Source organism: Octopus bimaculoides, chromosome 5 (genome assembly GCF_046866305.1).
Source record: "Octopus bimaculoides isolate indiv1 chromosome 5, ASM4686630v1, whole genome shotgun sequence".
Lineage (NCBI taxonomy): Eukaryota > Metazoa > Mollusca > Cephalopoda > Octopoda > Octopodidae > Octopus > Octopus bimaculoides.
In genome coordinates this window covers 64646202-64665939 of record NC_142932.1, presented here as the reverse complement: position 1 = coordinate 64665939, position 19738 = coordinate 64646202, and the positions used below count along the sequence as shown (strand labels likewise).

General features: G+C 35.7%; 1 protein-coding gene across 5 annotated transcripts in view; it reads left to right on the top strand.

Annotated features, from left to right (window-relative positions):
* Positions 1-19738, top strand: part of LOC106877648 (thymidylate synthase) — a 165528-nt gene that overhangs the window by 32344 nt on the left and 113446 nt on the right. For 4 of the 5 annotated variants that reach the window (XM_089352348.1, XM_089352352.1, XM_089352349.1 and 1 more), the window contains one exon: positions 1498-1619. In XM_089352348.1, the coding sequence (XP_089208474.1) occupies positions 1498-1619 (122 nt within the window). The remainder of the gene's footprint in view (positions 1-1497; positions 1620-19738) is intronic. The other variant, XM_089352350.1, reaches the window with a different exon arrangement.

Here is a 19738-nt window from a genome sequence, read left to right as displayed (position 1 = left end):
ATTGTTCAACATTTACTCTAAATAATTAAAAGATGCTGCATATTCCTAGAAAAGATGGCTTTCCAAGACTCATTTTCAATATAGTTTATTAAATAGTAGTGGTTATGGTGAAGAATTTTTCTAACAGTGTTTCTTTGTGCTGTTGTTCCTCCTTTTCCCATGCTGTGAGGTTGGTCTCATTTTACATACAATTTTTCAAAAATATATTGCTGTAGTTTTTGCTTTTCAGCTTTCAGAAATGTGAGATTTCGACTTCCTTTTTCTTTTGTCCAATCAAAGATTCTTGCATTGTAACTTTTTCCCACTAAACAATTTTTACCTACTTTTCTAGTATTACTTATTGTCACAATGTTAACAGCAGTCTTAATAACCTAGCTTCATCTGTTTCCTTCCCAGCTCATCGAGTGATCTTTTGTGCTTTACTTACAATGGGTTTTCTTCAGCTGTAGAGTTGCCCTTGTGAGGAATTTCAAATGCAACATTATGATTTGGATTTTTTTTCTCATTTAAACCACCTTTTTTACCTATTAATATTTCTTGTAGGAAGCTCTTACAGTCTTTTTCATTTTTTTCAAGTACATATTCTAGTTCCTTCCCCACTAACTAAACTGCAATAGTATAACTGGAATCTTGAGAATTGTAAAACATTTTGTGAAGATCTTAGTAATTTCCATGAACATAAATAAACTTACTTGATTCCAAATCAACAACTTTAGTCAAACTGCCAAACTGCATAATGCTTTATTCTCTGAAAACAAAAATTAATTTGTTTAACATTCAAAATTAATGTAAAGTTAGTCTTCTAAATTCCATTCAGTAATAATGTAGAAAATTCACTTGCTGGTTTTCTAAATAGATTACTAATTAGTACATTATAGTGAATTGATACAATGCTTATCAAACAGACTGGTTTCCTTTTAAGCTTATTCAGTTGTTAGTAAAGATATAACTATAAAGCTCATAATGCATATGATTTTAGACCATATTAAATATAGAAGTATATGTCGTTGATTTTTTACTTGAAAGAATTGCTGCTGTCATGAAAACAGACTAGAATTATAAATCTTACACTCTTATCTTGACACCTAATGTAAAAGTCATTGGAAGTCAAAACCACTTGAAAATTCATCAAATTAGAGCTCAAAAATGGATTCCTGGATAGATTTTGCTTATGAACAAATGCTCCTAAATTATTTCAATAGCTTTCATTTTCTAAACTCTGAAGTTGATTGCAAATGTCCACAAAAAGCCTTTTGTATCCCATCTAGTCCTGTTGCTGTTGGCGTGCTCAAATTGTTGTTTATAATATATACTGTGTCCAGTACTTAAATTATTTGGTGATATTAATGATTTAATGTTAACTTTTAATCAATACAGTAGTGCAATAATTTAATTAACAATCATTGGTAGTAACTTCATTATTTCTTTGCTATTAACAATTCTATTACTGAAAATTAAACCAAAGCTTACAACTTCCTTTGTTTCTTCTGATTTCAGTGAAATGGAATATTTAAAGGCTATTCAATACATTATACACAATGGCAAGTTGCGGTCCAATCGCACTGGAACAGATACCATGTCCGTCTTTGGTATGCAGATGCGTTATGATATTAGAGAGTGTAAGTGATTGAGACATTTGATAAAACTTCCATGGTTAGTTTCACTTAGTGTGAGTGTGTGTAACTGGTGCCTTTGGAAAGAATTTAGTTGTTATTCAGCCCCAGGTTGGGCCTGATCCAGTATACCTATGATTCAAAACCATTCCAGCTGTGTCTGTCCTCATTTTTTAAAGCAGTAGATAAGATATAATTTGAGGGATAAGGCTGCTATTTCTGGCAGATTGAATAACTTAGTAGTGTGTGTGTGTATGTACATTGTGTGTGTGTATGAGGGTGGGCTGAAAAGTTCATAGCCTGACTGTGAAGAAGTGATGCTAAAGCTGTGAAATCTTGCATGCATTAATTTCAACTCTTCTTGGTAACTGCATTGTTTCTTTCCAGGTAAACTGACATCTGACTGTTCAAAGAACACTTTGAAAGTAACTAGTAGTGACTTCTCTTGAAAATGGACAAGATTTAGCATTGTAATGTTATCAAGTACCCATAGAGAAGGGTTTAGTTCCCAAGGACACTCATGCTGACATGGTTACTACATTAAGGGATGATGCTCCATCTTTATCAACTTTGCAAAAGTGGGCAGCTTAATTTAAGAGGGAAATAGAGAGTCTTGAAGATGGTCCAAGGTTTGGCTGTCCTGCAACTGCCACCACCAAGGAAAACATTGATTGTGTTCACCACATGGTGATGGATGAAAGGAGATTGATGATAAATTAAATAGCCAATTCTATTGGCATATTCTGTGAGAGAGTTGAGAATATTTTGCACAGTGAACTTGGTATTACGAACAGGACCAGATTTAAACCATGGTAGGTGTAGGGCACTCCAAATTCGGTCCTCCCCTGCACATGAATGAAAATTTTGAAAAAAGTACAATGAAGGAGGGATGAGGGGATAAGATATTTTTTCTTTAATGCAAATTACAAATGTTTCAAAATGTAGAATATGATAAAATGACAGAAAATTACGAAAAAGCAAAATATATCACTTTAGTGGTGGTTGTTGTTCCAAAGGTGTGATGATTGTGTTTGTGTTGGGGGAGAGACAAACATTGAAAAGACATGGATTTTTAAAACCTTTGTTTTAAAAAAAACTCCTTTTCATTGTTTTGCAATGCATGAATAAAAAGGGAAAATCCTGATAAAATTTGGAAAATTCCAATATATCTGCAACAGCTATTTCGAAAGAATTCCATTTCTCCATCAGATGATGATAAGCAATTTCTGGTCTTATAGGTCTTTGCAGTAGCGAGAACTAGTTTTGAAGGATCTTCAATATTTTGTAACGATGGGTGCTGTCACACCCGTTGCTCAAGCCCATGAAGGTTATAATGGCAAGTAGCAGTCTTGATTTAACTCCTATGATATGCTTTATGGTTAAGCTTTGAGATGTTGTGGCTCTCCCTGGTCTAAATCCATTTTGATTTGGTCTTAGATGGATATCAAGCACCAGTTGAATCTCGTTGAGGATCATTCAGTCGATGACTTTGAGTGAGATATTGGACAGTGCAATACCACTGTAGTTACATTGCTGAAGTTTCCTGACTTTCGGATCGGTATCAAGTTAATTTCGGACCACTGATCTGGACTTGCTTGGTTCTGCAAGAGCTTATTCACGGAATCTAGTATTATTTCATCCAGTTGCACCTCCTGATAGCTTCAGGGGGAGTTTCATCAGGGTTAGTAGCTTTTCCCTCTTTCAATCAATTTTTGGTATTCTGAATTCTTTGAAACACTAGCTGGGGTGCTACAATTAGATATGCTTGCACCTTACCTGTTTGCAATTGTATTGGATTATGCAATGCATAATCCAATAGACAACATTGAGAAGACCTTGGTTTTATTATAGACCAGCAGTGATCATGGAGAGTGCCAGCAGTAACCATCACAGACTTGAACTTCGCAGATGATACAGCCCTCTTATCTCATGGATCAAGCTCAACAGCTGTTCAGCAGCGTAAAAGCATCTGCTACTAAGATAGGACTGCACACAAATGTCAAGAAAACGGAATACATGTCTTTCAACCAATCAAGTGATACTGAACTGTTTGCTCTGAGTGGTTCTAAATTGAATGTTGCTGAAGACTTCAAGTACTTAGGTGGTTGGGTGAGCAGTTTGGAAGCAAACAACAAGATCAGGAAGATACAAGCATGAACAGCCTGTCACAAACTAAAGGAAGTCTGGAACATCAAATTGCTCAGGTAAATCAAATTGAAGCTGTTCATTGCAACTATTGAATCTGTGCTATTATATGGCAATGAAATATGGATACTGACAAAGAAATTATCAAATGGGCTAAATGGATGCTACAAATAGTAGCAACATATGACAAATGAATTACCTTTCTGGAAACCTGCTGGAGGTTAACGAGAAGATAACGCAAAGACGGCTGTGACTATCTGATCACTGTGTGTGCCACCCTAAGCTGGGAGCATCCAGTCTTGTAGAACCCACATCATCCCACATTGACAACTTGATTGCAGACACTGGCTTGGAATATATCCAAGCCCTCAAAGCAGTGATGGTAGACTGAGAAGTGTGACAGGTAAACTTTGTTGTCGTATTAAATAACCTGACTGTAATCGTCATCATTTAACGTCCGCTTTCCATGCTAGCATGGGTTGGACGATTTGACTGAGGACTGGTGAAACCAGATGGCTACACCAAGCTCCAATCTGATTTAGCAGAGTTTCTACAGCTGGATGCCCTTCCTAACGCCAACCACTCAGAGAGTGTAGTGGGTGCTTTTATGTGCCACCGGCACGAGGGCCAGTCAGGCGGTACTGGCAACGGCCACGCTCGAAATGGTGTATTTTATGTGCCACCTGCACAGGAGCCAGTCCAGCGGCACTGGCAACGATCTTGCTCGAATATGTATGTATATGTGTGTGCGTGTGTCTATAGATATATGTATATTCATTTTACACGAGCGTGCTTGTGTGTGTGTGTGGTATGAACATGTCTCTACATGTATATGTCTCTACATGTACATGTCTCCTTCAACATACACACACACACAAGAGAGAGAACTTGCATAGATGTAGGAGGCAAAGGGTTGTGGTGGGAGTAGGGATAGCTTCCTCGAATTCCGTTGTTTTTTCCTTTTTTTTTTCACTTTCTTTTTTTTTTTTATCAAGAAACATAACTAACAAATAGAAGAAGACATAGACAGGCAGACGCTGGGGGGGGGGACACACGCATGGACTGTGGATGTATCACAAGACAGACAGACAGAGAAACAGAGAGACATGTTAGGTAGAAGCCAAAGACACGGGAAGACGATACCGAAATAGAAGAAGAAGAAGAAGAAGAAGAAAAGAAAGAAAGACAGAAGACACTGTAAGGAAAGTAAAAAAAAAAAAATATAGGTCAGGCATAGACAGAAGTAAGACATGAAGAAGGAAAAGAAAATGTCCAGATTTCTTTAGAATATTTGTTGTGACATCTGGCCTGAATATGCATAATAATAAATGATATTCCGAAAGTCTGTTACCTCTTATCAGAAGGAGTGGTGAAGCCCAATGAGTAACATTTACTACATTTTTGACTTTGAGAAAATATATTTTTATAAATGTTCACTATCTAACAAAAACTACATCAGCTAAGCAAATGACCTTCTCTAAATGCATTAAAAACACTATAACATATTCAGAACACTATTTCAGAAAATTACCTCCGTTCTTTTTGAGCATATAAACAACAAATTTAGATGGGTCAAAATGAGTAAGAAAAGATAAGGTAAATTTGCCTCTTCAGTTCTCCCGAATTACATTTAAAAAAAACTCATACACATCAATAGCTAGGTCAAATGAAAGGGAATCATGGAAAAATGGCATAATACGAAATTAATGAAATTTGACTAAATCAAAAGGCTCAACATAAAATATTCTCTATAGCTTCTTCACAATCTGCTGGTGTAGCTCTCTGCAGAATTCTGGTTTAAGCACCCCTTGTAACTCCTCATAACTTTTTAACATTTTGGAATTTTCAAAAAACACGAGGATTCATATAATTATGATAAAAAATTTTTTAATCACAAACATTCTTAAATTTTGACTTAAATTCTATCAATAGACCATGAAACGTGTTTATGGGAAGAAAGATATTGAAAAGTATTAATACGTCAGAGTGACAAAAAACAATGAAGATATCAGGTGGTTGTGAGGTGTGCTAAAAATAACAGCTAAATAGGTCTTAACTTAACCACAAACTTTTTTTTAGTGTTTTCATAATCGTAAACAACAAATTTGCAAATGTTTTCTGAAAATTCAAAGAAATATAGAGAAAGGTATGACATCAGTTAATATATATATATATATATATGTAAAAGGTTGAAGAGGAACACATGAGTATATATATATATATATATATGCGAGTAAAAATAAATACAAAAAAGGTGGTTTTTTTGTATGATTGTGTATAGAGGAATATATTATTTTGTTTAAAAGAGTTCCAACACTGTCTGTTTTTTATGTTTTATTTATATTCCTGCAGAACTAATGTGGGGTATAGAATATGGAATATACAATATATAATATAATATACAATATACAATATAAAATAAAATAAAATAAAATAAAATAAAAATGGATGGCACCATGAAAGAAAGTATTGAATGTAGATGAAATATTGAGTGTTCAATATAAAGGATCAAATATATAAATATATAAATATAAATATATAAAGGCGACTCGAGTTTCAGGGCTATTTCCCTTTGTCATGGCCGGTATGACAGACTTTAACAGACTATATGGAAAAAAAAGTTAAGGTAGAAAATGCTAAAATACTTTTATAAAAAACATTTCAGTACCGGTTTCAATCCTTGAGATCTTTTCAACTGTAAATATGGATAACAAATTTTGGCAAATTTAGATGAAAAGCCTTTTTAAAAACATATTTGCATAGTATTCCAATACCAGGGGCATTTTCCTTGTTTGTGTTTGTCTCTGTTTCTCTTGTTAACTCTTGTGGGTTCGAGGTCATGAATTCTTGGCTAAGAAGAAGAAGAAGCAGCAGTGCTATGATAGTAGCAGAGTGTTAATTGGTTAAGTGTCCTGAAAATGATCTGTTGTTGACGGGAGTAGTGATTTGAATTCTTGAGAAATCCCTTTTGAATGTATTGTTTATAATGTTTGCGTAGGTGTTATTCTAAACAGCAGTAGTAGTAATAAAGTAAGAGAGGAGGTGATGGAAAGGAAGAAGAAGAGAAAGTGTAATAATAAAATGTGGGATAGTGTGATAGTAACTAGTTGAGTGAGCAGCGATTGGGGTTTATTTTTTTATTTTTTTATAATTCCTTGAGTATCTCTTTGGAGTTTATCATTTTTAATATTTGCCTGTGTGTTATTCTAAGGTCGTGGTGGATGTGTCATTTGTTGTAGATGCATTCAGAAGGGGTCTTTATTTTGTGATAAAGAGAGACTCTTTACTAATTCTTTGGTTGTAGGTTGTATCGTCTCTGAATTGATAGAGGGGGAAAATTCTGAAACTTGGATTTTTGTTATTGGCGCAAATATCGATGTGTTGGCTGAATGCTATTTTTCTGTTTTTCGGAATTTTGATCTGGGATTTGTGCAGAGCTATCCATTGACGCTGACTGTTTTTTGTTTGGCCTGTGTACTGCTCTTGACACCCAGAGCAGGTTAGTGCATATATTAGGTTCTCCGAAGTACATGTGAAGTTACTTTTCACTGTGAAATTTTGTCCCTGTTTGAAGGAGAACTCTGATCCCTCAATTTAATTGACGCATATCCCGCAGTTGGGTCTACCGCATTTTTTTACTGACGGCTTCAGTGCTGTTGTTGAGCGTATTTGAGCTTGTGTTAGGAGACTTTTCATAGATTTGGGCTGTCTCTTGCTTTTTATAATGGTGTGTGTTTGGAGGATTAAGTTCATTCTGTGGTCCTTTTTTAGCAGGAGAATGTTTTGAAGGATAGTGTCGAAGGCTAGCCTTACCTCTGCATTTAATTTTTCGTTCATCTAGGGAATTAATCAGTTTTTTTATTATTAGTTGTTAACATCTCCTTAAGTTCATTAGTACATAATAAACAAAAATTACTACCTATTTGATAAGATTTTGCCTTACAAACTATCTCCCAATTTAAATTGTACTTAATATTTTTAGATTTAGTTCTCATATATATTTACTAAGGCCAGTAGAATTAATTAAATTTCTATTCTTAAAAGAATTCATATTTTGAGACACCTGTAATTTAATTTTATTAGAAGTCGACCCTATGTAAATAGTATTTAAATTATAACCATTCCTATTATTATCATCAATCAAAGTCACTACATATTTATATACTACATCCTCCAAATTACAGTTATTATTAAATTTACATTTAGTATTATCTCTACATGTACAATAGAAATTTAATTAATTCTACTGGCCTTAGTAAATATATATGGGAACTAAAAATATTAAGTACAATTTAAATTGGGAGATAATTTGTAAGGCTAAATCTTATCGAATAGGTAGTAATTTTTGTTTATGTACTAATGAATTTAAGGAGATTAATAACTAATAATAAAAAACTGATTAATTCCCTACATGAACGAAAAATTAAATGCAGACGTAAGTTAAATTATTTATTTAATAAGTTTAGTTAATTTGTGTATATATATATATAAACCCTATTTTATGTTAGTAATTGTTGTAGTTATAATTTGTAGTAGTAAAATGTGTATAAATTAGCATGAGATTATATAGGATATATTACATATTTAGAATAGGATTAAACTAAGTTGTTTATAAAATAAATAAATTAATTAATGAAAACTGATTAAATTATATAGAAATTTAGCTTAATTTATGTGTATTATGTATTTTACGTATTTTAGTTTTAAATTATTTAGACTTTAAAATTTTCCAGTAAATGCTATACTATAGTTAATTTTTTCTTATTCTCACAGCTAAAATACATTTTGTCATTTTAACAGCTTAACTACATATTTCTATCTATTTATTTTATAATTTTTATTTACGCCATATTTTCACGCGATATATTTTTTATAAACGCTAAGCTCTATGTATTATGTTTAAAATTTTAGTTTAACAGAAATTCTTCGATAAGTTATAGTTTTATTTTAAGTAGTATTGTTAAATGTTTTTCGATTATTTATTGTTAAAACAAGTATTTTTCTATATTTATTTGATATTTATTATAAGTTAAGATACATACATTGATATTATTATTATTATCATTATTATTTTAGACCTGAAGAGTGACTATATTTTTAAATAGAATTAATTTTAGATCAATTTAATTTTAAATCAGATTGATTTTATTATTGTTATCTATTTGAAAATATAGCCACGAAACGCGCGTAGTCTATTTAATACTATTTACTATTTTTTGTTTTATGTACTTTATTGACTTTTAGAATAAGGTTTTTATAGTATCTTTTTCTAGATGGTATGAATAACGTTTTTCATTATTGAATTAATTAATAGAGGTTTTTTCTCTAAATTATATGCATAAATATATAAAGGAGTGGCTGTGTGGTAAGCAGCTTGCTTACCAACCACATGGTTCCGGGTTCATTCTCACTGCATGGCATCTTGGGCAAGTGTCTTCTACTATAGCCTTGGGCTGACCAAAGCCTTGTGAGTGGATTTGGTAGACGGAAACTGAAAGAAGCCTGTCGTATATATGTATATATATATATATATATATGTGTGTGTATATGTTTGTGTGTCTGTGTTTGTCCCCCCAACATCACTTGACAACCGATGGTGGTGTGTTTACGTCCCAGTAACTTAGCGGTTCGGCAAAAGAGACCGATAAAATAAGTACTAGGCTTACAAAGAATAAGTCCTGGGGTCGATTTGCTTGACTAAAGGCGGTGCTCCAGCATGGCCGCAGTCAAATAATGACTGAAACCAGTAAAAGAGTATGTATATAAATGTATAAAGAAATAAATATATAAATAGATATATATATATAAATAAATAAATAAATATATATATATAGTTTAGAATCAGTAGTTCTTTGACTGCTATTTCTAAATTTTCAGTATGTTGGAGAAGCAACTCAATGCTAATCCCTGTATATTTATGATGATATATATATATATATATATATATATATATATATACATATATATATATATATATATATATATATCAACCCATGCTAGCATGGAAAGCGGACGTTAAACGATGATGATGATGATATATATATATATATGTATATATATATATATATATATATTAATAAATATATTAATAATTTAGAGAAGAACCACCAAGATGCAATCCAAACAATGAAGAAGATCAAACACCATCAAGAAAAACGTACTCCACAAAATACTGATTTAAAAATCTATAAAACCCAAAAGAAAAAATTCATAAAATCTATAAAATATTAGATTAAAAATTTAATTCAGTTTAGTAAATTTATAAAAAAGAAAGTGAATAATAAACTTTTCTTTTAGATTTTATAGATTTTTAAATCAATATTTTGTGGAGTACATTTTTCTTGATGATGTCTGATCTCCTTCATTGTTTGGATTGCATCTTGGTGGTTCTCTAAACTATTAATATATTTTTCATTATAAAATTCAATTTGGTATTACTAAGTTGAATATCCTTGTATGTTTGGATTTTGACAATCCGTAATATAATATTTATATATATATAAATATAGAAATATATAGATAAATATATACATATAAATAAATATATATATATATATATATATATATATATATATATAAATAAATATATATATACAAATATAAATAAATACATATATAAATAAATATATAAATATATATATATATATATATATATATATATATATATATATATATATATATATATATATACACATGGCCCTCTCAGATATGCCCTCAAGTGCCTGGATAGCCACTCTTGCAAGCTACACAGACGATGCGAAAGTCTCGCAGAAAATCCAGAACCCTAGCAATGTTGCAAATGTGGAGCAGGAGTTGGACTCAATTTATAGATGGGCTGAGGATAATAATATGCAGTTTAATGTTGAAAAATTCCAAGCCCTGTGCTACCAGCATCCAAAACTGAATATGAAACTTACAGGATACACTGGTCCACAGGGAATTTCAATCCCAGAGCCTAAATCAGGAGGGACCTGGGTATCGACATGAGTGATGATACCTCTTTCCAAGTGCACATTCCCAGGATGGCGAGACGACTGGCTGGATGGATCCTGAGAACATTCAGAACCAGATATAAGGAAACCATGATTGTCCTCCGGAGCACAATCGCCTGGATTACTGCTCACAGCTATGGTCACCTACCAGTGTGAAATTACCAGCGAACCTTGAAGCAGTCCAGAGAAGATTCACAAAGAAGATTGTCTCTTTACAACTGCTCAGCTACTGGGAATGACTGAAACAGCTAAGACTCTACTCCCTGGAGAGAAGGCAGGAGAGGTATGCAGTAATATACATCGGGAAGATCCTGGAAGGAATTGTGCCAAATTTTGGCATTGAAAGCTACACCAATGCCAGAACGGGACGACACTGCATTCCAGCAATGCCATTGTGCTTCAGGACCAGTTACTGCAACAGTTTGGGTTTCAGGGTCCCACTGCTTTTTAATATTCTCCCAAAGAGCCTGAGGAACCTGCACAAAGTAGACGTAGGCGTTTTTAAATCAAAGCTGGACCTCTTCCTGTCGAGAATCCCAGTTGAACCTACCTCACAGCAAGAGGTGCAAATGAGGGTAGCTACATCAAACTCCATTCTTCACCAACTGCCACCGTAATAACAGTGTAGCAAAACGGCGGTGCATCAATATGGCCGCAGCTCAGCTAAAACTACAGAAAACAAAAATTATAACTATATATCTAAATATATATATCATCATCATCATCATTTAATATCCGTTTTCTATGCTAGCATGGGTTGGACGATTTAACTGAGGACTGGCGAACCAGATGGCTGCACCAGGCTCCAATCTGATCTGGCAGAGTTTCTACAGTTGGATGCCCTTCCTAACGCCGACCACTCCGAGAGTGTAGTAGGTGCTTTTACGTGCCACCGGCATGAAGGCCAGTCAGTCGGTACTGGCAACGGCACGCTCAAATGGTGTTTTCTATATGCCACCTGCACAGGAGCCAGTTCAGCAGCACTGGCAACGACCTCGCTCGAATGTTTTTTCATGTGTCACAGGCACAAGTGCCACTAAGGCAATGCTGTATAAATTTAGATAATAAGGGTGAAAAATTGAATATTATTTTGATTAATATCAATTTAAAACCAGTGGCCTAGCATATTGAAAAATCTGAAGATTCAGAAAAATTATATTACATACATGTAAGAGGGATGACCACTAAGTGGACATCCATTATGCTAGAAGAAGACCGCCTATGGTCCGATCACTAAGGAAAGATTGTTGTCAAGAAAATTCAGCAAACGCCAGAACGTAAGCGAGCAAGACAAATGAAAAGATACAAAATATAAAGATTAATCACAAACCCGGTTTCGTTGTTAGCACTTACGTAAATGTCTGCAACTCATTAGTGTGATCGTCATAGCAACATAATTTGCAGAACTATACATGAGACATCCGCATGTTTTGTCTTAAATTCATACTGCGCCGTGAGGACCAAGGACTTGAGGTATTTCGTGTTGCAAGACAGTGTAGGAGAGAGAATAGTGATGTCGTAGGAGAGAAATGTGTTCGCATGGATGATGGTACGCTTGCACTAAATGAGGCTGCAAAGAAAGAGGTTTGGAGATACCACTACGATAGATTGCTCAATAAAGAGAATGAATGGGAGAAAGAGAGTCTGCTGTATGTCGACCCAATAGAGGGACCACCTATCCGAGTTGACAGTACCATGGTAGATAAAGCAATTAAGAGTATGAAGACAAGAAAATCCCCCGGCCCATCAGGAATCACTGCAGAGATGCTCAAAATATCTGGCAGTATCAGCTATAGCGTAGTCACCCATATTGCGAACCAGGTGATACACGAAGGAGTCATACCCAATGACTGGTGTAGCAGCACCATAGTCAACTGTTACAAAGGTAAAGGTGACTCTTTAGATACAAATAATTACAGAGGTATCAAGCTGTTAGATCAGGTAATGAAAGTCACAGAGAGGGTCATAGCCCAACTAATTAGGGAGCAAATCAATTTAGATGAGATGCAGTTTGGGTTCGTGTCAGGGAAAAGCACCACTGATGCTATATTTCTGGTAAGACAGCTGCAGGAGAAATACCTAGCCAAGGATAAACCTCTGTACCTGGCTTTCATTGACATGGAGAAAGCCTTTGACAGGGTCCCCCGATCCCTTATCTGGTGGTCAATGAGGAATCTTGGGATAGAAGAATGGTTAGTGAGAGCTGTGCGAGCCACATACAGAGATGCTGTCAGTAAGGTGAGGGTTAGAAATGAGTACAGTAATGAATTCTGAGTAGAGGTAGGGGTCCACCAAGGTTCTGTCCTCAGCCCCCTCCTATTTATCATAGTCCTCCAGACTATAAAAGAGGAATTCAAGACAGGATTCCCCTGGGAGCTCCTCTATGCTGATGACCTTGCACTAATTGCTGAGTTACTATCAGAACTAGAGGAGAAGTTTTAGGTGTGGAAGCAGGGACTAGAATCGAAGGGCCTTAGAGTCAACCTAGCTAAAACCAAAGTCCTAATAAGTAGGAAGGTAGATAAAACACAAACCCCTTCAGGTAGATGGCCCTGTTCAATATGTAGAAAAGGTGTAGGTAGTAACTCTATAAGATGTTACCCAGTGCAAGCTATGGACACATAACAGATGCTGCAATATCAAAGGCAGGGTAACTAGGAAGTTAGTTTTTGTATGTGGCAGATGTTCAGGTGCAATAAACACTGTAAACAAACAGGAAACAACTTCTGTCTCATTCCAGGGAGAAAAACTAGAGGTAGTTGATAGCTTCCGCTATCTGGGTGACCAAGTTAGTAGTGGGAGAGGGTGTGCTGAAATTGTAGCTGCTAGAATAAGAATAGCCTGGACAAAGTTCAGAGAGCTCTTACCTCTGCTGGCGACAAAGGGACTCTCACTCAGAGTAAAAGGCAGACTGTATGACTCATGTGTACGAATAGCCATGCTACATGGCAGTGAAACATGGGCTGTGACTGCTGAGGACATGCGTAAGCTCGCAAGGAATGAAGCCAGTATGGTCCAATGGATGAGTAATGTCAGTGTGCATACCCGACAGAGTGTAAGTATATTGAGAGAAAAGTTGAACATAAGAAGCATCAGTTGTGGTGTGCAAGAGAGACGATTGCGTTGGTATGGACATGTGGCAGGAATGGATGAGGATAGCTGTGTGAAAAAGTGCCACAGCCTAACAGTTGAGGGAACCCGTTGAAGAGGTAGGCCCAAGAAGACCTGGGCTGAGGTGGTGAGGCAAGACCTTTGAACATTGGGCCTCACCGAGGAGATGACTTCTGACCGAGACCTTTGGAAATATGCTGTGCGTGAGAAGACCCGGCAAGCCAAGTGAGACCTAAATCCAAGGCCTCTGCCAGTGGTGTAGCCAGCCCATTTATGCGTACCTTTCCTTCATTGGACACTAAACTCCGCTTGCGAAGACCTGCTAAGGCAAGTGAAATCGAAACCGAACTAAATTCGATGACTGGCACCCATGCCAATGTTGTCTCCTTCATTGAACACGAAATTCAGCTTGCGAAGGCTTATTGGGGCAAGCGAAATCGGAATGGCACCTGTGCCCAGCGTCGCCTTTCTGGCACTTGTGCCCGTGGCATGTGTAAGGACTTTCTAGCGAGATCATTGCCAGTGCCCCTGGACTGGCTCTTGTGTGGGTGGCACATAAAATACACCATTTTGAGCGTGGCCATTGCCAATACCGCCTGACTGGCCTTCGTGCCGGTGGCACGTAAAAGCACCCACTCCGCTCTCGGAGTGGTTGGTGTTAGGAAGGGCATCCAGCGAAATCAGCGAAATCAGATTGGAGCCTGGTGTAGCCATCTGGTTTCACCAGTCCTCAGTCAAATCATCCAACCCATGCTAGCATGAAAAGCGGACGTTAAACGATGATGATGATGATGATATATCTATATATATATATATATATATATATATATATATATATACATATACATGAGGGTAGCTACATCAAACTCTATTCTACACCAAGTGCCATATATTAAAGGAAGATCTCAGTAATAAAAGTGTAGCAAAACGGTGGTACTCCAGCATGGCCACAGCTATGAGCTGAAACTACAAAATAAAATAAATAAATATATGTGTATATCTATAATATAAATTGAAGTTGGCCGACTGTTGTATTCTTTCTTGTCTTGAGGTTCACGGCCAAACGGCTGGGTGGAATCGCGTGAAAAATGGCACACATGTGGAGACGGGTGCATAGATTGGAACGCGCTTTCTATTTTTTCCTAGCCCCCATACTTACAGAAAAAATTGATTAAAACAATCTGCATGCGTGCGTGTATGTGAGTGTGTGTCACTGAAGCCATTCATACATATATACATATTAATAAATAAATAAACTGAATGATAAATTTCGGTTATCTCTCTCTCTCTGTCGTGCACACCCCATCAAACATACGCACTCACACACACACACACAGACATACACACACACATCAATTCTCCCCTCTCACCACAACTTCAAAAGAAGTTCAGTCATAAAACTGTCCATGTCTCTTCATTCGACGCCCACTCCAAAAGATCGCCTTTCCTTTTCACTTGTCCGACCATTGATAAAACACAAACCAACTCCTGCTAAATGCAAAAATCCCATCAAAAATACGCACACATACACACACAAACAGACATTTAATGTCTTTCAGTTTCTCTATGATTATACATGCGTCGAAAACAATAGCTCTTACATACATTTTAATCTTCAACAGGTATGTATCCATTTCTATAATATAAATTGTTTTTCAAGTCAATGACACACAAATTCACTGACTCACTCTATCTCTCTTTCTTACCCTCGTTCTCTCTCACATACACACGCACGCACATCCATTTCATATATCTTTCAATTTCTGCTCTCTGCAAATAAAAGTTTTACAGATAAAACTGCTTACAAAAATTGCGATTAATGTATAATTTCTTTCTATGTTCATAATTAAATAAATCTTTTAATGATTAGACAGATGTCCAATAGAATAGCTCTCACAAACAGACTACATACAAATTCTTTCTTCACAACTCCTGAAGCCATTTTCTGACAGGAGTGGGTGAAATCTTCATACAGTTGGAGGCTCCAATCGAAACGGGACACAATATGATCAGGTTGGAAACGCTGTTATAGATTATGCCTAACCGAAAACAATCACAGCCACATCATCCAAACAGGCTGGGTGAAACCAGGTTTAGCTGCTAGTATATATATTCAAACTACATAATACGCAGAATTGTCGCATTAATTAAGTAGGGTGTTTTGAGGGAGATTTGGCGGCTATTTCTACCAGGTCTACCTAGCACGTAGAGGTCTGAACTTAGTTTTCAATCACAGATTTGCATTTCAAAAATTTAACATTAATCTTTTCCATAAATCAACTATCGTAAAAATTTTCTACCATGCCCTTGCATTTTCTATGTGTGTGTGTACCTTAAAAGACGTGATTAGACAGAGGTCGAATAGAATAGTTCTCAGAAACAGACTACGTACAAATTCTTTCTTCACAATTCCTTGAAGCTGTTTTCTGTGAAGATATTATGGAAAGGTCCTCCCCCATTTTCTCCCAAATTTGTTTATTTAAAAAATTTTTTTTTGCCAAAAATCCCCATTTTCAGATACGGAAGTTCGGGGAAATTGCCAAAAATCGGCATTGTGAAATTTCCCCCCTTTCCCCCCCCTTCTTCAATTTTGACTTTTTTCCCTAAAACCCTAGCCCTAACCATAACTGTAAAACCCTAACCCTAACACCCTAACCGTAAATGTAAAACCCTAACCCTAACACACTAACCCTAAAACCTCAACCCTAACCCTAAAATCGTAACCTTAAGTACAGAAATGTTTTGAAATTTTTGTCTGGATTTTTCCGTATTTTTCTGCATATTTAGAAAAGAAATTTTATAAAGATTTTTGGAAATATTTTTCAGAATCATAATCTCTGTATTTTTCCGCCTATTTTGAAAATAAAAATTCTGGAAAAGTTCAAAATGAAGGAAATTGGGGTGGGGGTAATTTAGAAATGTTAATTTTTGCCAATTTTTTTGCAGATTTGTATTCCCCGTAGCTGAAAAGGGGGATTTCTGTCTGAAAAAAAATTTTAAGAAAGGGTGGTTTTGAGGATGGGGAATGGGTGAAGCTGTTTTCTGATTGGGGTGGGGAGGATTTTCATACGGCTGGAGGCTCCAATTGAAACAGGGGACCCGAAATGATAAGGTTGAGAAACGCTGTTAGAGATTATGCCTAAGCGAAAATGAACACAGCCACATCATCCAAACAGACCAGGTGAAATCGGGCTTAGCTGCTAGTATTCATATATGTATTATATATATATGTATGTATATATTTATATGTGTAAATGTATATATTATTATATATGCATTACGTTTATATATGTATATATATATTATATTTATATATGTATATATATATATATATATATTATATTTATGTATGTATATATATATTATATTTATATATGTATATATATATATCTATTATATTTATATATGTATACTCTTTACTCTTTACTCTTTTACTTGTTTCAGTCATTTGACTGCGGCCATGCTGGAGCAACGCCTTTAGTCGAGCAAATCGACCCCAGGACTTATTCTTTGGAAACCTAGTACTTATTCTATTGGGCTCTTTTGCCGAACCGCTAAGTTATGGGGACGTAAACACACCACCATCAGTTGTCAAGCGTTGGTGGGGGGACAAACACAGACACACAAACACACACACACACACACACACACATATACGATGGGCTTCTTTTTCAGTTTCTGTCTACCAAATCCACTCGCAAGGCTTTGGCCGGCCCGAGGCTATAGTAGAAGACACTTGCCCAAGGTGCCACGCAGTGGGACTGAACCCAGAACCATGTGGTTGGTAAGCAAGCTACTTACCACACAGCCACTCCTGTGCCTATGTATATATATATATATATATATATATATATATATATATATATATTATATATATTATGTTTCTATATGTATATATATTATATTTATATATATATTCATATATGTATTTATATATATAATAATACCATAGGGTAAAATTAATTAATAATTTTACCAAGTAATGAGTATGTTAAAAAAACGTTTTTAGGTAAAATTATATACATAATTATAATCAGAGTCAGCTAAGTGCCTCACCACGTACTGAATTAGAAATAGACGTTAATGTCTTTCCAGCTACTATAAAAATCTCTGAGACAATTACACACATTTTTAATGTAGGTAAAAAGAAAAATGATGAGTCCACATAACTTCAGTTAATCACAGACACGTTTCGAACTTAAAGTAAAATATATTTATCTATTTTTCTCATCAGTGTAATATTCTGAGCTATAAATTTGCAAGTGTAAGAATTAAATATGTACGTGATCAAGCGTCATCGCATAACTAATATTCAACCACAATCCCATAACTAATATTCAACCGCAATCCCAAAAATATACAGGCGAATGTGATACATATTTATCTTTTATACCTTCGCGTGTATTATGACCTATCCCACAGAAAAATTATAATTTTAATAATAACAGTTCGAAACACGTCTGTGATTAACCGAAGTTGTGTGGACTCATCATTTTTCTTTTTACCTACATAAAAAAAGTGTGTTATTGTCTTAGAGATTTTTATGGTAGTTGAAAAGACATTAGCGTCTATTTCTAATTCAATACGTGGCAAGGCACTTAGCTGACCCCTGATTATAATTAGGTATATAATTATAGAATATTTTATATATATTATTTATATATGTATATATATATATATATATATATATATTATTTATATATATATATATATATATATATATATATAGATATATATATATATATATTATATTTATATTTATTTATATATATCATTTGAAATCTGAATCAAAATTGAACCGAATCCGACGACTGGCACCTATGCCAACTTCTCCTTTATTGGACACTAAACTCTGCTTGCGAAGACCTGTTGGGGCAAGTGAAATTGTAATTGAACCATACTCGATGACTGGCACCTGCGCCAGTGGAGCACTAACAGCACTGTTGAGCGTGTTCATTGCCAGAGCAGCTGTCTGGCTTCTGTGCTTGTGGCCCATAAATAGCACCATTTGAGCGTAATCGTTACCAGCGTTGCCTTCTAGCACTTGTGCTGGTGGCATGTTAGAAAATCTTTCGAGCGAGGCCGTTGCCAGTACCGCTGGACTGGCTCCCGTGCACGTGGCATGTACAAAACACCTTTTTGAGCGTGGCTGTTGCCGGTACCGTGTGACTGGCCTTCGTGCTGGTGGCACGTAAAAGCACCCACTACACTCTCGGAGTGGTTGGCATTCAGAAGGGCATGCAGCTGTAGAAACTCTGCCAGATCAGATTGGAGCCTGGTTCAGCCTTCTGGCTTGCCAGTCCTCAGTCAAATTGTCCAACCCATGCTAGCATGGAAAGCGGACGTTAAACGATGATGGTGTTGATGATTGATATAAATATATTACATATTTATATATATATGTTATATACAGGAGTGGCTGTGTGGTAAGTAGCTTGCTTACCAACCACATGGCCCCAGATTCATTCCCACTGCGTGGCACCTTGGGCAAGTGTCTTCTACTATAGCCTCCGGCCGACCAAAGCCTTTTGAGTGGATTTGGTAGACGGAAACTGGAAATGCCCATCGTATATATGTATATATTTATATGTATGTATGTGTGTGGGTGTCTGTGTTTGTCTCCCCAACATTGCTTGACAACTGATGGTGGTGTGTTTACTTCCCCGTAACTTAGCGGTTCAGCAAAAGAGACGATAGAATAAGTACTAGGCATGCAAAGAATAAGTCCTGGGGTCGATTTGCTTGACTAAAGGCGGTGCTCCAGCATGGTTGCAGTCAAATGACTGAAACAAGTAAAAGAGTATATATATATATATCATCATCATCATCATCATCATCATCGTTTAACGTCCGCCTTCCATGCTAGCATGGGTTGGA